The sequence below is a fragment of the Marmota monax genome, unplaced genomic scaffold, assembly GCF_021218885.2.
Source record: "Marmota monax isolate L192 unplaced genomic scaffold, Marmota_monax_Labrador192_F-V1.1 WCK01_AAM20220418_F8-fsc00449, whole genome shotgun sequence".
In the NCBI taxonomy this organism is placed as follows: domain Eukaryota; kingdom Metazoa; phylum Chordata; class Mammalia; order Rodentia; family Sciuridae; genus Marmota; species Marmota monax.
This window is the reverse complement of record NW_026695239.1, coordinates 611,051-635,107: the sequence shown is the minus strand read 5'-3', so window position 1 is coordinate 635,107 and position 24,057 is coordinate 611,051. Positions and strand designations below refer to the sequence as shown.

Genomic DNA, 24,057 nt, shown 5'->3' with positions numbered 1-24,057 from the left:
TTGAGGTGATACTTAAAAGTACATGTTTGCCAAATTGACAGGGTAGAGGAGAGTGTTTCAGGTAGAAAGTTTAATGCATGCAAAGGTATAAAGGATGTAAAGAACATGGACATGTTAAGAAAGCATAAATTGAAGATTACTAATTTTTTTTTTTGGGGGGGGGTTACCAGGGATTGAACCCAGGGGTGCTGAACTACTGAGCCACATCCCCAGACCTTTTTTATATTTTATTCAGAGACAGGGTCTTGCTGTTTTGCTAAGTGCCTCACTAATCTTCTGAGTCTGGCTTTGAACTTGAGATCCTTCTGCCTCAGCCTTGAGGTGCTGGGATTACAGATGTGCACCGCCACACCAGGCAAGATTTCTCACATTTTAAATTAAAGGTTGGAAGTCAGAGATAAAGCTGGGCAAGGCTGGAACTTTATGATAAACCAGGGCTAAATAGTGAAGGAAGTTATTTACCCTGCATTAGTTTGCATTTTATCTTACTACTATTTGGAAGTTACTAAAAAATTTTGAGCAGGGGAGTGATTTTATTTAGAGTTTTGCTTATGATAAAATGGATAAAGGGAAAGTAGAGTTATGGTTGAATGGTAATGAATATTAAGTCCAGTCTAGAGATGATAAGGGCCTGAATTAGGGGAGTGAGAGTAGGAAAAAAGGAGGGAACAAAAACAAGATATATTTTATAATTTTATGAATAGTTTAAATGGTCCTACTAGATTTGCTAACTTGAGGGTCACTGGTAACCTTAGTGATAACTGTTGTCACTATCATGGGAAGGTAGGAGCAGAAGTTGAGAATAGTGAATTAAGAATTGAAAAGATGAGCCAGTTGAAAGAGCAAGTATGAACTACTTTCAATTGGCTGTGAATGGTGGAAAACTTCAAATTTGTACTGAGAGAGTAAGACAAGGGAAATTAAATTTTTTTTTAAATTGTTGATAGATGTTTATTTTATTTATTTATTATTTATATGTGGTGCTAAGAATCGGACCTAGTGCCTCACACATGCCAGGCAAGTAGAAATGGTTAAATAGAAGGTTTTTTTTTTTTTAAAGATGGAAACAACATGAATATACTTATATACTTATATGTTGAGAGAAAAGGGTGAATGGAAAAATTAGAGTTCTAAGATACAGAGAAGAAAGGAAACAGACAATGAAGTCAGGTTCCTGAAAAGGTTGGGGAGTAAAGAATTCAGGGCATGCACAAGTGGATAGGCGGAACTATAAGCAAAGATGCTAAAGAATAAGAATACAGTGGCATAAAGTTCAGAGAGTTCACAGAAATTTTATTTTATGAGGGAAATAGTAAGTTATTTATCTGTATAGAAAGAAGAGGAGAAAGCTTGGAGCTGTAAGCTTGAAAAGAGCACTAATGTTTGGAACAACCATTGAAAGGCATAAGATTGGTAATTATCAAGGCCAAATCTCAGGGCAAATCTAAGACTTGTACCACAAAGTTTTATGTACACCAATCTCTAACGTTATGTAATTTGTTCTTGGGGGGCATAATTGAGGTGCATGGTTGGAGTATACATTACTGGAGTCTTTTTGGCTGGCTGTGGTAAAAGAGCAAAGGGGGTTTAAGGATACTGGCAAAAGGAGAGTTGAAACAGAAAAGAGGAATAAAAAGGAGAAAGCTAATATGATTGCATGACATGATGAATTACAAGCTGTAATGAGACTTCAATTGTGAAAGAAGTTAGGATAAGAATCTGTGATAAGCTAGATACAGAGTCCAAGATTTCAGAAATGGAGCCATTTTGGGTGTGAAAAAGCCTGATGAAGAGCAAGGACATGAGACGAAATAAGAGTTAAAGATGATTTCTAGGTCAGAGGAGTGTGTGACTAGGAAGATTTAACAATATGAAACTAGAAGTCTCTAAGATGGCAAGATTTGGGAGGAAGAATATAAAACAGTAAAAATTGAACAATAAGTGATAGTGACTGTTGACACAGAAGGGGGCGGGAATGTACCTTGTGGTATAGTCACATGACTTAGGTTTCAAGTGAGATCATAAGGTCAGAAATAGAAACAATAGTCCACTTCCCTGTCTTTACTTCTTTTTAAAAATGTATTAAGTGAAGGTGGTAGCTATATTTATTCTTTTTTTTTTTAAGAGAGAGAGAGAGAGAGAGAGAGAGAGAGAGAGAGAGAGAATTTTAATATATATTTTTTAGTTTTCGGCGGACACAACATCTTTGTATGTGGTGCTGAGGATCGAACCTCGGCTGCATGCATGCCAGGCGAGAGCGCTACCACTTGAGCCACATCCCCAGCCCAGCTATATTTATTCTTTAAAAATTTTTTTCTTTTTAGTTATACATGACCATAGAATGTATTTTGACATACATAGAGTATAACTTCCCATTCTTGTGGTTGTATGTGATGTGGAGTTACACTGGTTATATATTCATATGTGAACATAGGAAAGTTATGTCTGATTCATTCTACTGTCTTTCCTATTTATTCTTTTTATAATTATGGAAAAGCGGAGAAATATATGGGGTATAAAATATTTCTCCCATCCAGTCCTCTATTCTTTGAAACCCTTTTAAATCCACTTACATGCATACACATGTAATTTTTTTTTTTTTAATCTTGCATCCATCCAGGGCAAAATTTTTTTAAATTATTTTTTTTAGTTGTAGATGGACACACAATCTTTTTAAATTTTTTTCTTTTTATTTTTTTGTGGTGCTGGGGATTGAACCCAACGCCTTGTGCATGCCAGGCAAGCACTCTACCAACTGAGCTATGTCCCTAGCCCTACACATGTAATTTTTGTGTTTTGACATAAATTGATAGTTATATGTTTTTCGTTTTGTTTTTGCAGTCCCCCCCCCCCTTTATTTTTAATCTTGGATCTCTCTTTTGTTTTTAAGTCTCCTGCCTTAGCCTCCAAGTCGCTGGGATCATAGGCATGTGACACGATGCTACTTGGATTCCTTTTAATGGCCTTAATAGGTGTGTGTGTGTGTGTATTTTTTCTTTACTTCTAGGGCAAATCACCCCATAGTAACAGATATGCCACTAACCATTTTCTATTGATAGTTCATGTTTTCCAATATTTCTTTACTGAAATAACCATCATTGCATATACCTTTTTATGCATATCAGGATTTCTCTAAAATACCTATTAGTGAAATTGCTAAATTGAAGGTTACATATACTTAATATTTTGGTTAATTCCACTAGATTTCCCTTCAAAACGCTGTGGTAATTTACATTTCTGCCAACAGTATTTGGGAATAGTCCAAGCTCCTCCTCCTCAACAGTAACAAAATTATAATCTTTTAATATTTTAAGATATCATTTTCCTAGGTAGAGTAGAAAAATTAGAGGTATAATTCAACCAGTCAATACAATTAAGTGTTGAAGACTGCCACTTGCTTAGTCACACAAATGAGCTCCAATCTAGGTTTTGGCACTTGCTATCTGTGCTAATTAAAGCATTTCTAAGTTATAGTGTTGTGATAAGTTTACATTTGGAGTGCACACAGGTACAGAGTTCCTTAGTATTTATCATTATAGAAGTAGGAGCAAATAGCATCCATTACATAGTTCATTATGCTTCCTGAGTTATCACAAATCGGTTGATTCCATTTAAAGCGTATCATGGTCAAATTTTCCAAAAAGGTAATCACAGTACACACTGAAAGCACAGCAAAATATTTCAAAAGGTGTCGTTCTGTAAAGTCCGAAGTAAGGAGTTGCTCTCCGACCAAAAAAAAAAAAAAAAAAATCAATCAATCAATCAATCAATCAGGCTGGGCATTTTTAACAGATTCTGGAAGGTAAAAAGCACGTGTCCATGAGTGTCCCAAACATTTCCCGCAGGTACCCGGTATGAGATTCCACAAGAGGAGGCATCATTTTCCTGCCAGGAACCTATGATTAAAAAGTGGCTCTTGGAAGGCACTCAGCCAGATTTCCAGATGAGGTCCCATCCTTCTGAGAGATGCGGGGACCTGCCGGCAAGATGACGCTTTCTACGGGACAGAGATTTTCATAACGTAAGTCGTTCGCCGAGAAGGCATTTTGCCATTACTCAAGATGGTGAACAGGGTATCCAGTGTTCCCAGGTTCCAATATGGATCCCCTAACCCGCGCCATCGAAGAGGTTAATTTCAGGATTGAAACGGAACTCGGGAGGAAGAGACGCAGCGGAAGTAGTCGCTTACGCAACTCCCGTCCTCAACGTCCCGCCCCCGGCTCTACGCCCCGCCCCTGGCGACGCGGAGAGCGGAGTCAAGATGGCGGCCGAGTTGGAGTATGAATCTGTGCTGTGTGTAAAGCCGGACGTCAGCGTCTACCGGATTCCACCCCGGGCCTCCAACCGCGGTTACAGGTACCAACTCTGAGGCACTGCCGCACACGTGTCGGGAATGACATTTCTGTTTTTAAAGTAGCACGCTGTCTTTGCTCTAGGTTGTCACCTTGCTAGCTTACCCTCTGGGTTGTTACCGTCCTGTTCTCTTGTTCCACTTCTACATAGTTCATTATCATTGGTCTTGTTTCCGCCAGTTATCCTTTTTTTTTTTTCTTTTTTACCATCCTGAATCATTCCACTTCTCCTCCCCCATCTCTCTTGGGACATCCATATGCTCCCCATCATCCACATCCATTCATATCTGTTCCATCGCCATTCACCTTCTGTTCTTTCTTAAGTGCGTCCTTCAGCTTGTAATCCTCTCTCCCCAATCCCTGACAAATACATTTCCAGTACCCACTGCACACATGTGGGTAATCATTGTGTTATTGGTCACTGTTGAATGATCAAATTTATCTTTTGTACTGTTGTCAGTCTCACATCAAGTATCATTATTCATCATTCGGTTTTTCCTACGATTGTTTTGCTAGTGGCAAATATAATGATCATAAGTTTTCCAATGATTGTCTATTATGCTTCTTTTCAATATATTTTCTTGGTTATATTGTATTTTTTTGTCTTCCTTTCCTTCCTCTCATTTTCTGTAGTGTTTCTGTCCAGGATTAATGCAGCATTTTCTTGGTAGGGCCTAACTAACAACCTCATAATCCAGTAACTATTAAGGTCTGAGTAGTGCTATGTTATGTAGTTGAAAGATAATCCACTGGCATAGAAGTTAAAAAAATATGAGTATGAGCCCTGGCATTAAATGCCTGTATAACTTGGGGGGAAATCTTAAGCCTCTCCAAGGCTTAGTTTTTTCATCTGTGAAATAGAAAAAAATGCTCTTCTTATGTACATCGAGTGAGGTTTTGGAGAGAAAAATGAAATCATAGTAGATAGGAAAGAATATAAGAAACATCAAAGCATCATAATTACACATGCTGTTCTTATTTCTCTCTCTTATTCATATTACCATAAGGATTTTTCTCTTGGTATTTACCATTACTTTGGCTGAAAAGTTATCTTCTCCATAGGTCCATTTTGCCTCTTTACCTGAGGTTCATTTATCATGAAGCAATATCTTTGTACTTGCAGACTTATGCACTGGGCCCTTGTGAGTTTACCTTTTAAAGAACTAGTTCTGTTTTCAAGAAGCTGTCAGCTAGACCCCATATATAGAAATCATGGTTTTTGATGGTATTTACGGTTAATATATAATTTTGACTCATCTTAGACATAACCTTCTTTGGGAAGCCCTGCCTGACTCTTCCTTTCTGATTTAGGTATGCTCTCTCTGTGTTTCATTGGTACCCTTTGGTTGTCTCCATCTCAGTGCTCTGCATTCTCTTTTGTAGTGGATTGTTCATATTCCTGTTTCTCCAGAGTAGGTAAAATGTCAACAACCTGAGGTCTTTTTAAATTTTGTATTCTTAGGGTCTAGCACAGTGTTCGACACTTAATGGGCACTCTGTAAATGCTGAATGAAAGAAGAAATTAGTTAGATAATATAGATAAACCTGATCATATAAATTAACATAGCTTGAACTGCTAAATAAGGTCAAATACCTCATGACTTTGAACTTTCAGGAGTTAAGACTTTCTAAATGATATGATACACATTGAAGTTGAAGTCTGTTTCTTATATTCTACTTCAGGCATTTAAAAACATCTTCACTCTCACCTATTTGCATTCTTTACCTTTACTTTCTAGTTTATCCCTAAGCCTTTATTTATATATCAGTTAATTACAATGAGCCGTTAAAGCAATTTCTTAATTTTCCTTTACACTCTTTCCTGTTATCCTCCTGTGTTTTTCATGATTATTAGAATTTTTAACCTTCAATGGGCATTTTATCTTTTCTTCTTTAGTATGGTGAATGAATACAGCAGAATTAAGTTTGAATTGAATCTCTTCATTTCTTTGCTGGGTTACCTTTGGCAAATCACTTAACTGTATCAAACTTTAGGCTTCTTATCTGTAAAAATGAATGTAGCAGTACTTACCTTGTAAGATTTTCTCAATTTTTACAAGAATAGGCTTAATGCCAGGCATATAATAGATACTTTATAAATTTACTTTTTTCTTTGTCTGAATAGTCTTTCTTATTGTTTCCCAGATCCCATTTTACATTATGAGCATGATTTATTCTTTAGGCTGCCTTTAAAGGACAAATTGGGCTTTTTAGCAAGCAGGGGGATTCCTACCTTTGAGTGACAAGTAAGAACAAAGGGAATAAAATGACTTTATATAAACTGTTGCTTCCTAAACAGTCACTGCTTATCAGACTTTTGGACCAAAAGAGAAGGAAAATATAGGTTGATCAGAAATTTATAAATGAATAGAAAATGATTTTCCATTCTATAAATTTTTTTTCCTTCATCACTACTTTCCTCCCCTACCTAAATTAATATTAAATTCTGTAGTATTTTAATTTTAATGTAAAGAATACTGGACTTTGAATTAGGTATTATTACTGAAATTAGGCATTATTTTCCTTTATTGAGAGAGAAAAGGGGTGGGGAGACATACTTTTCATGGCTGCTCTAAGGGTTTAATAAAAGGTACATGTGGAAACTTATTGTGATTTATAGTAATGACTTATACATACAGTTTTAGGCTAATGTAAATGAAAATTTGTGAAATCAGTTCATAGTATTGTCAAAAGACCAGCAAAACCAAGAGTTCTTTAGGCTAGGTTTTGGAGTAGGAGAGGAACTAAGGCTCATGGCTTAGGGAAACTGCTGTAATGAATATCCATTTTACTTACTGAGAATTTGCTAACTTTCAATAAGAGAATTGGGTACTAGATAAAAAGACAAAGAGTCTGAACTGGAAGAAATACATCCAGTAGGATTGTTTCTAATATTTTCAATAGCTCACTTATGCTTAAGTCTAGCTTTTGGTATGACCAGAATAAGTAAACGTTAAGTATATAAATAATTAATAGAGGGGATCTGTAGAGTATTCTAATCTAGATCAGATTCAGATACTTGAGGGTCTTGGAGGGCAGAGCATCAAAAGGGAAGGGAATGATAAGAATTTATCTTACAAATCCTGTCAAAAACCTGTGCTACATTTTTTACTTTCTTCATTTCAGCCTTTTGCATATTATGTTAAACTCATTTTTGTTCATATATACCTTATTGTTACTTTTTTTTAGCCTCTAAGTATTAGTCTTCAGGTTCTTAAGGGGTGCATTATTAATAACTTTTATTTTCCTCTCCCTTTTCTATACTCCTGGCAAAACAAGTCACAATTTTATAGATGTTCATAAAAATCCACCATAAGTAATAGTTAGATTTTGTTCAAGTTCATGTAAACACATGTCATCTGAGTATACATTTTAGTATTTCTAATGTTTTTACAGACATTTGTGTTTTCATTCCAGATTTTTCTTCTGAATTTGGGCTCACATATATTCAATTTCCTAGTCTACATCTCCTCTTAAATCTTTTTGACATCTAGAACTCAGCATCTCCAAAAGAAAACATCTAATCTTTGTTCCCAGTGAGGCTCCACCTTTGGCCTTCCTCATCTCAGTTATTGGTAACTCCTTTGCTCAGGCTAAAATTCTTAAAGTAACCCTATACTTCTCTTTTTCTCTTCTGACATATCCAATCCATTAGGAAATCCTACTCCCTTTCCTTTAAATATATCTAGAATCTAGCCAGTTCTGCTATTATCTTTTCTGAGCCATCATCATGAATCACCTAGATTACTGCAATACTCTTTTAACTAATCTCTGTGCTTCGGCCATCATGTCCATACATCTCTTCTCCACTCAGCAGACAAACTAATCCTTTTAAGACATAAGGCAGGTCATGTCATATCTGCTGAAAGCCTGCAATGGCTCCTCTTTTACTCAGTAAAAGGCCAAGTTGTTTTGATAGCCTGTAAACCCCTTCCTGCATGAACTGGCTCTCTGTACCTCTCCCTCTTGGTCTCTTACTCTATTCTAAGCACAGTGACTTTCTTGCTGTCCCTCAAACATGCCAAGCATGTTCTATTTTTTTTTTTTTTTTAAAGAGAGAGAGAGAGAGAGGGAGAGAATTTTTTAATATTTATTTTTTAGTTTTCGGCAGACACAACATCTTTGTATGTGGTGCTGAGGATCGAACCCGGGCCGCACGCATGCCAGGCGAGCGTGCTACCGCTTGAGCCACATCCCCAGCCCCCCAAGCATGTTCTTACCTTAGCATCTTTGCACTAGCCATTCCCTGGACCCAGAAATCTTGATCCTCTAGGTATTTCCCCTCACTTACTTAACAACTTTTGCTCACATTCCACCCACCTAGTGAGGCATACCCTGACCACCCTCTTGAATATTGCAACCTGTTTACTCTCCCACTGCTTTCCCCAAACTTCATGTCTGCCTCTTTATTTTCTTTTTACTTTAGCACTTATAACGTTCTAAGATACTATGTTATGTTATTTATCATTCTGCCTTTTTAAAAATAAATATTTATGTTTTAGTTTTAGGTGGATACAATACATTTTATTTTTATGTGGTACTGAGGATTGAACCCAGTGCCTCACAGGTGCTAGGCGAGTGCTCTACCACTTGAGCCACAACCCCAGCCCCTCATGTTGCCTTTTTATTGTGTCTTTTTTTTTGGAATGTAAGTCTAATAAGAAGGAGGATGTTTTGTTTGCTTTTATGTCACAAGCATCTAGAACAATGCTTGTGACTTAATAAGCACTCTGGCTGTATTCAATGAAAGATAATATGCTCAGTGATTTCGGAAGGCTTCTGTTACCCAGGATATTTCAATTAGTAGATATACTTTGTTGTTACCTGATCAATAAAACACTATTATATACAATGTAATCTATAGTATGAATATAACATATTCATAAAAAGAAGCTTTTTTAAAAAATATTTATTTTTTAGGTGTAGATGGACACAGCACAATGCCTTTATTTTTATGTGGTGCTGAAGATTGAACCCGGGTCCCGCCCATCCTAGGCGAGTGCTCCACCGCTGAGCCACAAACCCAGCCCATAAGAAGTTTTTTTATTTTTATTTAAAATTTTTTTTTGCAGTGTCTCACACGTGCTAGGCAAGCGCTTTGTCACTGAGCAACACCCCCAGTTCCAAGAAATTTTATATTTTTTATGGCTTCTATTTATACTTTTACTTGTTCTTGTTGACACATTTTTTAGACTCTAAAATCCTCCAGTAGTAACATAACAAGAGGCAGCTGTATAAGAAGATCATGGATATTATTTTTTTGATTATTTAATAAGTAGAAAGAATAGGCAATTCAGGACAGACATGTAGCAATGTGGCAGATGATTATGGGTAGGCTTTAGTAATATTAAAGAAATGTACCTGAGGCCTGAGGCTTCCCATTTTCCTGTTCTAGGGCATCTGACTGGAAATTAGACCAACCTGATTGGACCGGTCGTCTCCGAATTACTTCAAAAGGAAAGACTGCCTATATCAAACTCGAAGATAAAGTTTCAGGTAAAGTGCAGGTGACCCTTTAATATATTAAGGGTTTTGGTTTAACGTGCTTTTATAAATACCTTTAAGTTGGGGACCTAGAATGGAAATACTTGTTAATTGGAGTTCTGATTTTTTGCTTCCTTTGCTCAGAGGTCTTTTTCTTATTTGTCAGGAGAGCTCTTTGCTCAGGCACCAGTAGAACAATATCCTGGTATTGCTGTGGAGACAGTGACAGATTCTAGCCGCTACTTTGTAATTCGGATCCAGGATGGTACTGGTAAGGGATCTGAGATTTTGAATGGGATGTAGTTAGGAAAATGAACAAGGCACTTCAGTGAAATTGTGTTCTGATTGTATTTCTTACTTTTATTTACTAAATTATTCCTTTTCTTTCTCTGAAGTTGCTATAACTGTTGAGGGAGAAGTATTAACCTGTTATTTGTAATAGATATGAACACAAGTTCAAGATGTGGTAATTAATAGGTAGGACTTAAAATGAATTATGCATATCTAATGAAAGAATTGACACATTTTGCTCCTTTATGGTTTGTGGTGGTTTTTGGTGGGACTATCTTGAGTCTGTATTTCTAGGACAGTGATTCTCAATTATTTCTTTCTTTTTCCACTACTGGGATTGAACCCAGGGGCACTCTACCACTGAGCTACATCCCTAGGCCTTTTAAAATTTTTATATTTTGAAACAAATTTCCCTGAGTTGTCAAGGCTGTCCTTAAACTGTGATCTTCTTGCCTCAACCTCTTAGTCATTCGGATTAGAGGCATATGCCACAACTCCTGGCTTAATCATTTCTTCGTAGTTTATAACAGGAAGAAAGAAGTATTGTAGATTTTGCAGGTCAAATAGTCTCTGTTGCACCTAGCATTCTCAGTTTTGCTGTTGTATTATGAAAGCAGCAGTAGACAATAATTGATATAGCTATGTATCAATAAAACTTTATTTACAAAAACAAACAATGATAGAATTTGCCCATAACTGTATGTAGCCTACTGAGTGGGTCTTGTGAGAAAATGTTTTATATTCATAGACTTTATATAGTTAGAGTAACTTGCATATTTTCATTGGGCAGAAACTTCTTATACTTAGTATTCCTGACTTTTTCACAGGTCGAAGTGCGTTCATTGGCATTGGATTCACAGATCGGGGAGATGCCTTTGACTTTAATGTTTCCTTGCAAGATCACTTCAAGTGAGTAAAGTTTGTCCTTAGTTACCATGTTAAATGCTTATGGGAGTGTCCCTTTTCAATTGAATGGGCACTGTTGCTTTGGCCTTCTGGTTTCTTTATTTGGTATACTAGTTCATTATGAATATAAATCTCCCCCCTTCATGCCTGTTTCCTAATCTTTGTATCTATTCTGGTTTCTTTCTGTATTGTCTATAATATGTTTTAGATCCCTTGTACAATGATTTGTGATGATGCTTCTGTTTATGCCTCTCGGAAAATTTGCCCTTGCTTTTAGGAAGTGGAGGGAGAATATAGTCAACAGCAGGGCTATATATGAAGTGAGGAGTTGTGTACCAATTTTGTTAACTTATATAGCTGTATGTTTTGTGCATTCATGTCTTCAGCCCACCTGATTTTAGTACAGCTTTGCTAGACACTACTATATATATCATCAGCTTTCTACCTCAAGAACAAACATATTTCTGCTTTTCTGCTTCAGGATTCTGAAGTTGTTGAAGGCCACTTGGTTAGCAGAACAGTGTAATCTGCAAGGACTAAGGAACACCCACTCTGGGACAGTGTCCAACTGTCAGATAGAAAATGGTGGCTAGATGCCATCCTTTGAAGAGGGACCAGTTTAATACACATTCTTTATGGTTTCTCAGAGGGTTCTTAATGGGACTGAACCCCAGTTGGCCTCTTTCTTAGGTTCTTATCTCCTTTTCCTTTCTGATTTTTCCTGATTCCTTACTCTGTATTTTGGAATCCCATTTCATACAAACTAAATATACCCAAACTTGTATGTCAGACTTTGCTTTCAGGGAATCTCAAACTAAGATAAATTACTGTTTTCCCAAAGGTGGGTAAAGCAGGAATCTGAGATTTCCAAAGAATCTCAGGAAATGGATACTCGTCCCAAGTTGGATCTAGGCTTCAAGGAAGGACAGACCATCAAGTTGAGTATTGGGGTGAGTATTTTTTTTTTTTTTAATGTATTTTCCTGTTCTTCTCTAAGTTTGTGACATTTCTTTCTCTCTCTCTCTTTCTCTCTCACTCTCCCTCCTCTTCTTCCTGTTTAGAACATTACAACCAAGAAAGGAGCTGCTTCTAAGCCCAGGACTACAGGAGCTGGGGGCCTAAGTTTACTTCCTCCTCCCCCTGGAGGCAAAGTCACTATTCCCCCACCATCTTCCTCAGTTGCCATCAGTAATCATGTCACTCCACCACCCATTCCAAAATCTAACCATGGAGGTAGTAATTCAGGTAAATCTAAAACTTCTAAGTTTGGTAAATCATATCTAATGTTGTAATTGGATAAACCAGTTTTCTAACAGAGTACTAATGTTTTTGCTAAGAAGTGACTTTTTGACAAGGTGATTTTGGCAAAGAATCAGGTTTTTTTTTTTTTTTTTTTTTAATTGGTGAACTTAGTTACTGTATTTAGTGGGTTCTTTGACAGAAAATTTATTAAAAAAACTGTTTCCTTCATTGTTCATTGGTTAGATGCTTGTAGGCATGTGAATCAGATAGACCAACATTATGATTGTGGCTCTAATACTTTATATCTGAGTGCACTTGATAAATATTTCTTAAGTTCATTGAGTCTTAGTTTTCTTTCTCCAAAATGGAGATGTAAAGCTATGTCATCATAGTAAGGTTAAATGATAGGATAACACCCAGCACATTTCTTGGGATATAGTAGCCATTTAGTAAATTATTATTATTTCTTAATCCTTTACAAAGTCAGTTGAGAGAAAAGGAATTGTGTTCGTCCTAACTATCTGGTGCGAAAAAGATATAGTTAAATAAGAACATTAGAACTCAAAAGAATTTTCCTGAGATTAGAGAACCAGATATTAGATACAGGGAGTTTTAACTTAATATATTAGGCAATACAAATAATTTTTGAATTAATTCAAAAGGTAAGTTTTCTCTTTCTGCAACTAATCATCTGTAGGGACTGCCCAAGTCTGTTTTCTTTTTCTTAGTACTAGGGATTTTTGGGGGGAGCAGGGATGGAGGGAGGCTGGGGATTCAACTTAGGGCCTCACACTCTGAGCTTTATCACTAAGCTGTATCCCCAGCCCTGTACTGATGATTGAACCTAGAGCCTCATATATGCCAGGTAAGTGTTCTGCAGCTGAGCTACATCCCTAGCTCTTTCTAGAGTTTTTAGGTGAAAATGTTGTAACCACTTCTCTTGGTGTCACCAGCACTGGGAATAGTATCTAAAATTCATTTTTTTTAAATTGAACTTTTTATTTTTAGATAATTATAGGTTCACATGCAATTGTAAGACTAATACAAGGAAATCCTGTGTAACTTTTATCCAATTTCCTTCAATGGTGACATCTTATAAAATTATTAAATATCATAATCAGGAAATTGACATTGAAATCTCTGCCAATCTTATTCAGATTTTACCGTTTTTTTTTTTTTTTTTTTTTTTGGTGTGTGTGTGTGTGTGGTGCTAGGGATCGAACCCAGGGCCTTGTGCATGCGAGGCAAACACTCTATCAACTGAGCTATGTTGCCGGGGTCCTGCCCTAGCGGGGTCCAGGGAGTCCTGAAGGATGAGTGGCGTCAGCGAAAAGATGAGACAGGAGTCGTTCCGTTGGAGCAATCTCCAGAGAAAGAGATCTAATGCAGCTTTCTCTGGGTCATCTTTTATTACAATTTTTCTCATCATTATAGATTCAGAATACGTCATTAATTATATAATTTAAAACTTTGTCAAGACATGACATTTCCTTAACCATGATTGGGGGTACAAAAAATGTAACATTAATTTACATTTTTCTAGGATATGACCTTCAGTTATATAATTATTAAAAGTACAGAATCATTAATAAAATATGTCACTAATTTACATTTTTCAGATTTTCCCAAGATTTACTATTTTTCCCAAGATATGTTATTTTCTTATTAACTAATGCCAAACTACGTAACCAGACTCTAAGTCTCCTAACCAATCATTAACCTAAAGTACACTTGTACTTTATTTCTAATCTAAAATTCCCATCTAAAAAAGTCCCTTTAAATCTTATATTTAAAACATCCTAAAGTTTATGAATCATTCTTAAAACATATCAAAAACCTATACAACTAAAAACTTAAGAATTTCTAAACTTAAAAATCTAAATAAAATAATATTTCTAACATTATTCTAAAACTGTGTCTTTTAAAGCCGTTTTAATTCCTAAATTTATTCTCATAAAACTGGTTGAGCTGCTTTCTCAAAGAGTTTCTTTGTTTCTCAGTCAAGGTGCACTAGTTCTCATATCTTTATAATCTTTCTCAATAGAAAGTAAGTTCTAAAAATCAATCCACTTTCCACCAATATTAACTATGCTCATCATATATCCCTATGTAAAGTAAGAAAGGGTTTATAAAAAGAGAAGAATATATGTTTTAACTTTCCTAAGTGTAAAAATGAGACTACATGTGGTGAACTTTGTAAAATAAGCATACTGATTAGGTTTTCTAAGAGGCCGGAAATATGGGCTTGGGTTCTAGTTGATATAATCAATGTGGTGCCTAAAATTCTCATGACCTTTCAAAGGATGATTGTTGTCCGTTATCAGGTTTGTCCACAATGTACTGAGATAGAAGAACAGCCTTCTACTTTGTCCTTGATATGCTGAGGGGTAGTAGAACAGCCTCCAAGGCATGAACTACCTGTTATGTTCTAGCCATCTGAAATTTAATTTGTTTGGCATTTAACACACTTATGCCTCCTGTCAGAAACATAAGCATGAAAATGCAAAGTCCCAATTACATAAAAAAGGGTCTCATGGTTTCGGTTTCCCACCAACCAGCGTGGCTTTGCCAGCATTCATCCTCACTGTGACCCTGACAAGACAGTGGGAGAGCGGCTTTGCCAACACTTTTTCTCCCTGTGACCCTGTCAAGACAGTGAGTGGGGGATCGCCTCCCAGATTTTACCAGTTTTACATGTATTTGTTTGGGTATATGTTTCTTTAGTTTTATGCAGTTTTGTCATGCAAAAACATGTTTGATTAGTCATGTTTGATTAGTCACAGATTGGTCATTATAACTAGGCTACAGAATAGTTCCATAACTCTAAGGAATCCTTTGTGTCACCCTTTTATAACCACACTGATCTCCTTTTTAGTCTTTCTTTGCTCAACCCTATTCTGGTCTCTTTCTGTGTAACTTTGTCACTTGTGGAATGTTATATAAATTGAATCATATAGTTTGTAACCATTTGGGACTGGCTTTTTACACTGAGTGTAAATTTCTTGAGATTAATCCAAGTTGTGTATATCAATAGTTCCCTTTTATTGCTGAGTAGTATTCTATGATGTTATCCATGGAAGGACATTTGGGTTGTTTCCAGTTTTTGGCAATTATAGGTAAAGCTGCTGTGACATTTGTTTATAGGTTTTTGTGTGAACATTTCCAGGATTTTTATTGTGTCCCTTTTTCTTTTTTCTCCTCTTACCTGTGTTCAGATATCCTTTTAGATTTGGATTCTCCTATACCTGTCACAACAACAGCACCAGCTCCAGTTTCTGCAAGCAATGACTTGTGGGGAGACTTTAGTACTGCATCCAGGTAGTGAACATAGTGAAACCAGCATACTTTGACTCAGTGTTTAGAAGATTTGTATGGTCAAATTAATCTGTGATGTGGGAAAGCAGGGGATTTGCAAGTCACAATAGAGTCTTTTGTAGGAGTTCTAGGAAAAGAAATGTAGTTGTGTTGGGAATGGTGGGAGAAGAAAACTCCAGGGTGAGGTTTAAGTGGGATATTTCAAGCCTTGGTAAGTAGAATTTGTGCAAAGTATGATTTTAGAAATTTTGGACAGTGATTTCTTGGAAATAAATAAATATAGTTATGCTAATGTTATGCCTTTGGCTTTTTCTCTCTTTCTGTCTTGCAGCTCAGTTCCAAACCAGGCACCACAGCCATCCAACTGGGTCCAGTTTTGAATAGCATTGCAAGACAGTAAGGACAGACTTGAAGAATAAAAATGACGTTGAGGGCACCAATCTGTGAGGGAGGTTAGGAACCCCTTCCCTCCCCCAAACCAAAATTAATGGACAATCTTCTTCATAGCTTTTCCATTATATTCAAGTTGATTTATGTCACTCTTCTATGTCATTACTTGCTATACAGCCAAGAGAGTATCTGTTATTTCCTGGTGATTACCAATGCAGGAGAACAGTAGATCTTAACTATACTTGTGGCTGGCTATGCAGGGTTCAAAAGACCAGTGTCTTTTTGAGGGGAAATGACCTTTAATCTGTAAAATTTTTCTCCATCTTTTAAAATTCTTGAACTTATTTTAGAATCATCTCATGATCCTTGTGTGCCTCTTTGTGAAACCCTATTTTACAATTTCAGGGGAGACAAAGCCTTGAAACTTTCTTTTCCACTAACCCAAGACTCTAAAAATGGCCAGGCTGACCTCAGTATTTACAGATTCAGAATTTTGATAAGGGTATGTTTGGAGAAAGATGGGTATCTTGGGTCTCTTCTGTATAGCCTCCAGGCTTGTCCTATTCAATGAACGTCCAGCGCTAGGTGCAGCTCCATCGCCCTCTTGTGTGTTTACATGTCTTTTCCTATGATAAGAGGGTTGTATTGGTGGCATCGCTACTGTTGTGTTTATTGAATAGTGCAACATCTTTGACATCTTTGGATGTTTCTGGGATGGAGGAAGTTCAAGAGGCTGTGCTTTCCAAGTTATATTCCATAGAAGTTTTTGATTTCTTGCAGCTCCACCTCATTGCTGCATTTGAAGCACAGCATTAATTTATGTTCACCCCTTTATTTGACCTAATTTGAAGAGTTGTGTTTTTAACCTGATCTGTAGAGCAGAGAGGTTGAAAGCACTTAAGTCTTATTCAGTACCCACATTGCCTTGCTGCCTGGGTATCTGACCCCTTTCCATAAGCATTTTTTTTTTTTTTTCAATCCATCTGGCTCTTCAATAGAAAGCTGCTATTACATATATTGTCACTTATGAAGGATGTTAGAGAGTCACAGCTTTATTGTGACAGGTTTTGTCTTGGACTTTGATACCCACTAGCTAGGGTATCTTACAAGCAAGTTGCTCTCCCTTCACTTTCCTTTCCCTCTGCCCTGCCATTCCTTTTACAATGCTGTGAAGACAGTTCACCTCCTCAGATGAATGGGCACTACCTATTTTGTTTGTTAAAGGGCAATTTTGAGAATTAGATGGGAGGATGTAATTACTTCCCTTAGCACCTGTTTGGAGATTTACATTCTGGCTGAAGGGGGATCCTTATATTTAGTTTGAAAATATATTGTTTCTCCTGGATTCCATTCTTAACTCTTTCTAACTTTGGGTCCATAATTTTCATTGCTTCCCCTTCCAGGCAGCTCTATTCTTGCAGAGCCATGGCAGGACATTTTAAAATTCCAATAGAAAACACTAAAAAGAAAGTCTGTAGAATCACTAGTGACTAACTATTGGGAACCTATTTTCTCAATCTTCCTCCATGTTGTGTTCTTTGTATTCTCAAGATGATAATATATTATGTATTTGAATTGCTGAAAAATTGAAAATGAAGTTTAAGATATATGTATATAAAGCGTATGCTGTATTGGTGCAATAATGGTAATTAAAAATATGGAAAATGATGTTTATCTTTTGTCTATTTAATTACCTTTTTAATTTAATTGACCCAATATAAATGGGCCAGTAAGTAATAAAAGGGCATATATATCTATTACTTTTTTATTTTATTTTTTTTAAGAAATGGGGCCTTAAGAATTTGAGAGTAGACCTTGATGCTCAAGGTTCTAAACAGACAGAATACGCCTTATAATACATGAATATTTATTATTTATTTGCTGGTACCATAATTTCATTTGCCTCAAATTATATTCATGACTAAGGCCACCTCTCACATCCTATAATATAATCAGCAGAAATGAAAAGAATCAGCATAAGAAACAGAACTAAAGTCAGTCATAAACTTTGGAAACTAGAAAAGATCTTGGAGTTCTTGTACAGTGATTGTCATAGAATATGTGGGTGCAGTAGACTTGCCTTACAAGAAATGTTAAAGGATGTTCTTTGAGCTGAAACAAAAGGCTGCCAATTAGTAGCATGAAAACATGAAAGGGCGGAGCGGTGGTGCACACCTGTAATCCAGTGGCTCTAGAGTCTGAATCAGGAGGATCATGAGTTCAGAGCCAGCCTCAGCAAAAGTCAGGCACTAAGTAACTTGGTGAGACTCTGTCTCTAAATAAAATACAAAATAGGGCTGGGGATGTGGCTTAGTGGTCAGGTGCCTGTGAATTCAATCCCTGGTACCAAACAAACAAGCAAACAATAATACTGTGTGGTACTGTGTAAATCATGCACATCTAGTGAAGGACAAGAATATTTAAATTTAAAACTAGTTATCAGATGAAATAGATATTATAAACAAGAGATAAGAGACATTGTAATAGAGGTCAATTTTTCAAGAGGTTATGACAATTGTAAATAAACATACAATATCAGAGCACCAAATTATAAACCTTTTAGTATATTCAAAGGGAGAAGTAGGCAGCTGTATAATAATAGTAGGGTATTTCAGTACCCCACTTTCAATAATGGGTAGAGCATGCAGACAAAATCAAAAGGAATCATTGAACTGGAATTGTACTTTAGACCAAATGGACCTAAGGGACATGTATATAACAACCATCTAAGATCACAGAATACATGTTCTTAAGTGCCAATTAAACATTCTTCAGAATCTGGCATATGTTAGGCTGCAAAACAAGTTAACAAATTTAAGATGGTTGAAACTGTATCAAGTATCTTACTACAATGGTATGAAGCTAAAAATCAATAACAAGGGAAATTGGTGTTATGGTTTGAATATATGGTGTTGCCCAAAAGCTCATGTGTGAGACAATGCAAGAATGTTCAAAGGTTCAGCCTGCACAAAAATCAACTCAAAATGGATCAAAGACCTAGTAATTAGACCAGAAACTCCTAGAAGAAAATGTAGGATCAATACTCCAGCTTGAAGGAACAGGCAACAACTTTCTTAAAGCTCAGGAAATAATGCCAAGAAATAATAAATGGGATGGCATTAAATGAAAAAGCTGCATAGCAAAGGAAACAATTAGGAATGTGAACAGAACCTACAGAATGGAAGAAATTGTTTGCTAGCTATTATTCTGACAGGATATCTAGAATATACAAAGAACTCAAAACTTAACACCAAAATACCGTGCAAACATCCCAATTAGTAAATAGGCAAATGAATTAAATGGACATGCCTCAAAAGAAGAAATAAAATTGGCCAAAAAATATATGAAAAAATGTTCAACACCATTAGCATTTGGGGAAAGGCAAATCAAAACTACACTGAAATTTCATCTCATTCCAGTCAGATTGGCAGTCATCAAGAATACAAACAATAATAGCTGGGCATGCTGGTACATGCCTGTAATTCAGTGGCTTAGGAGGCTGAGGCAGGAGGATTGCAAGTTCCAGCAAGTTAGTGAGAACCTGTCTCAAAAATAACAAATGGGGCTGGGATATGATTCAGTAGTTGAGTATCCCTGGGTTCAGTCCCCAGTACTTGCCCCCAACTCCCTACAAAAAAAAAAAAAAAAAAAGAATACAAAGCATTGTTGGAGGGAACGTGCAGAAAAAGGAACCCTTCCACTTTTGGAATTGTAAATTAGTACAACCACTATGGATATCAGTATAGAGGTTCTTCAAAAGAGTAAGCATGGAAGTACCATTTGACCCAACTATACCACTTCTTGGTATTTATCCTAAAGAAATAAAGTCATCACAGTGCAGTGATGCATGCATACCCATGTTTATAGCATCACAATTCACAATAGCCAAACTATGGAACCAACTTGAGTGTCCATCTTGGATGAATGGATAAAGAGAATGTGGTATATAAACACACTGGGGTTTTATTGAGCCATGAAGCAAAATGAAATTGTCATTTGCAGGAAAATGGATGGACTTAGAGACCCTTATGTTAAATGAAATAAATCAAATTCTAAAGATCAAGGCTTATTTGTTTTCTCTCATATGTGGAAGCTAGAGAGGAAAAAGAAAAAGAAAGATGTGGAGGGGATCTCAAGAAAATCAAAGGGAGATCAATAGAGGAAAGAGATCAGAAGTGGGAGGTAAGAGGGAGGGGGAAATTATATTGTTATATTGTGTATGCATGTATGAATATGTAACAACAAATTCCATCATTATGTGCAACTATAATGCACCAATAGGAAATGTGGAAAGAGAAAAAAAAAGTTCAGAGGTGAAATGATTGGGTTATGACAGCATGGATCTAATCAGTGCATTAATTCACTGAGATTAACTGTGTGGTGTAGGATATGGCTGGAGGAGGTAGGTCACTGGGGCCAGGCATTAGGGTTTATATTTTGTTTCTGGTGAGTGGAGCTCTCTGTTTCATGATTGCCATGCCCTGAGCTACTTTCCTCCTCTACACCCTTCCACCATGATGTTTTGCCTCACCTCGGGTTCAGGGCAATGGAGTGGGATATCTATATACTGAGACCTCTGAAACTGTGAGCACTAAATAAACTTTTCCTCCTCTAAAATTGTTCCTACCCAGGTGCAGTTGTGCACTCATGTAATATTACCCAGCAGCTTGGGAGGCTGAGGTAGGAGGATCACGAGTTCAAAGCCAGCCTCAGCAAAAGTATTGAGACATTAAGCAACTCAGTGAGACCTGGTCTCTAAATAAAATACAAAATAGGGCTGGGGTTGTGGCTCAGTGGTCGAGTGCCCTGAGTTCAATCCCTGCCTGACATGACCCCCCCCCCCCATTAAAAAATTGTTCTTGAACAAATATAAATAAATAAATAATTGTTCTTGTCAGATCTTTTGGTCACAGCGTGAAAAAAACTAACTAAAACAAAATTCATGAATATGTGGTAATCAAACATGTTCCTTAATAGCCAGTGTGTCAAGAAGGAATCAAAAAGGAAATTAAGGGGCTAGGAGTATAGCTCAGTAGTAGAGTGTTTGCCAAGTACGTTGTAAGGCCTATGTTTGATTCCCAGCACTGCAAGACAAAAAAATAAGTTAAAAAATATTTTGAGACAAAAATAACAATATACCAAAACTTATGGGAAAAAAGGAATTTCAAGAGGAAAATTTATGATGATAAATGCTTGTTTTAAGAAAAAATAAAGGTCTCAAATAACTAATGTTACACATCAAGGAACCAGAAAAAGAACAAGTAGCCCAAAGTTGTCAGAAGGAAGAAAATAACAGTAAAAATCAGGGAAACAGAGACTAGAAAAACAATATAAAAGATTAACAGACTAGGGGCTGGGGTTGTAGCTCAGTGGTTGAGCGCTTGCTTCACATGCGTGAGGCACTAGGTTTGATCCTCAGCACCACATTAAAAAAATAAATATATTGTGTCCATCTACAACTAAAAAAAAAAAATTAACAAACTAATAGTTGGATTTTGAAAGGTCATCCAAAATGGACAAACTTTTAGCTACACTAAGAAAAAAAGAAGACAAGTGAGAGAAAACATCACAATCAATACTACAGAAATATGAAGGATTATAAGAGAATACTATGAGCAATTATGTATCCCAACAAATTAGAAGAAATGGATGAATTCCCACAAACATACAACCTATTAAGAATGACTCATAAAGTAATCTGAACAGACCAATAATGAGTAAGAAGATTGATTCAATAATCAAAAATCTACTATCAAAGTAAAACCCAGGACATGATGGCTTCACAGTTGAATTCTATAAAACATTTAAAGAAGTAACACCAAATTCTTCTCAAACTTTTCCAAAAAACAGAAGTGGAAGGAATACTTCCAGGCTTACAAGGCTAGCATTACCCTGATACCAAATCCAAATAAGAACACTATAAGAAAATTATAGGTCAATATCCCTGATAAATATAGATGCAAAAATCTTTAGCAAAACACCAATAAGCTAAATTCAACAGGACATAAAAATAATCATATGCAACGATTAAGTGGGATTTATTTCTGGGCTGCAAGGATGGTTTATCAGCTACAAATAAATAAATATGGTACATCACATTTACAGAATGGAGGAAAAATATATATCATCTCAATAGGTCCAGAAAGAGCTTTTGACAAAATTCAAAAATCTTTAATGAAAAATACTCAATTTGGTATAAAATTCTTTGTTTTTGTTTTTAAGAGAGAGAGAGAGAGAGAGAGAGAGAGAGAGAGAGAGAGAGAGAATTTTTTAATATTTATTTTTTAGATTTCAGCAGACACAACATCTTTGTCTGTATGTGGTGCTGAGGATTGAATCCGGGCCGCACGCATGCCAGGCGAGCGCGCTACCGCTTGAGCCACATCCCCAGCCCGAAGAAATTTCTTTAAACATAGTGAAGGCCATATATCACATACCTGAGCTAACATCATCCTTGATAGTGAAAAGTACACAATTTTCCCACATCAAGAATAAGAGAAGGAAGCCCATTCTTACCATTTCTATTTAACATGGTACTGGAAGTTCTAGGCAGAACAATTAGGCAAGAAAAAAAAAAAGACATCAAAGTTGGAAAGAACAAAGAACTAAAATTGTCTTTGAAAGGGTCATGATCTACTGTTTAGAAAACCTATATATAAAGACTCCACAAAAAAACTGTTAGAACTAATAAAATTATAGGATAATATAATCAACATAAAAATCATTAGCATTTCTGTGTATTAATGATGACCTATCTGAAAAAGAATTAAAATGCTATTTGCCTTAGCATCAAAAAGAATAAAATAATGATAAGCTTAACCAAGTAGATAACCAAAGTATGAAGACATGAATTGATGTGAATATACTATCTATACAACCAGAGATATAAAAAATTGTGCTCTATATATGTAATAAGAATTGTAATGCATTCTGCTGTCATATATAAATAAAACAATTTACATAAGAATATACCACATTTTTAAGAAAAGAGACCTATACCTATACCTTGAAAAGTGTAAAACATTGATGAAAGAAATAAAAAAGATGTGAACAAATGGTAAGATATTCTATGTTTGTGGACTGGAAGTTAATGTGTCCAGATTAGCCAAAGCAATCTACAGACTCAATTCAATCCTTATCAATAATTCAATGACTTTTTTTTTTTTTTTTCACAGAGAAAACAATCCAAAAACTTATATGGAACCAAAAAGACTCCAAACAGCCAATGCAATCAAGCAAAAAGCAAACCTGGAGGACACAAACTTCCTGGTTTCAAACTAAATTACAAAATGACAGTTATCAAAGTGGTATGAAAAAGGCATAAAAACTGACATAGGCCAAGGAAAAGAATAGAGAGCCTATACACAAATCATGCACATACAGACAACTAATAACAAGGGAATCAAGAATACACAATGGGGAAATGATAGACACTTCAGTCAATTACATTGGAAAACGCAGTATCTGTATATAAAAAATTGAAATTGAGTCCCTCTCTTTCACCATACTCAAAAATTATTTCAAAAGAGATCAAGGCCTTAAACATTAGACATGAACCATAAAACTAGAAGAAAATGTTGGAGAAAAGTTCCTTGATATTGGCCTTGGCAATGATGGTTTGGATTTGATATCCGAAGCATAGGCCACATAAACAAAAATAAACAAATGGAGGGCTGGGGTTGTGGCACAGTGGCAGAGCGCTTGCCTTGCACATGTGAGGCACTGGGTTTGATCTTCAGCACCACATAAAAATAAATAAACAATAAAGATATTGTGTCCCTGAATAACTAAAAAATATTAAATTAAAAAAATAAACAAATGAAGTAGATCAAACTGAAATGTTTCTGCACAGTGTTGGAAACAACCAAAACAAAAAAGCAAAGGCAACAGTCAGAATGAGAAAAATATTATGCAAACCACATATCCAAGATGGGGTTAATATCTAAATTAGATAAGGTGCTTATGCAACTCAAATGCAAAAAAGTAACATAGCCTGATTAAAAAATAGGCAAAGGACCTGTGTTATGTAGCTTTGAAAGGATTCCAAATCCTACTTTGATACATGAGTGACATGTTT

At 36.1% G+C, this 24,057-nt stretch overlaps 1 protein-coding gene across 1 annotated transcript; it reads left to right on the top strand.

The window, feature by feature from the left end:
* The first annotated feature begins 4,200 nt into the window (after window positions 1-4,200).
* On the top strand, window positions 4,201-17,648 carry Necap1 (NECAP endocytosis associated 1). The gene is made up of 8 exons (XM_046440023.2): window positions 4,201-4,356; window positions 9,748-9,848; window positions 10,003-10,107; window positions 10,955-11,036; window positions 11,875-11,983; window positions 12,095-12,278; window positions 15,491-15,593; window positions 15,922-17,648. The coding sequence occupies exons 1-8, from the start codon at window positions 4,262-4,264 to the stop codon at window positions 15,968-15,970; spliced, it is 828 nt and encodes a 275-aa protein (XP_046295979.1). The 5' UTR covers window positions 4,201-4,261; the 3' UTR covers window positions 15,971-17,648.
* The last annotated feature ends 6,409 nt before the right edge of the window (window positions 17,649-24,057 follow it).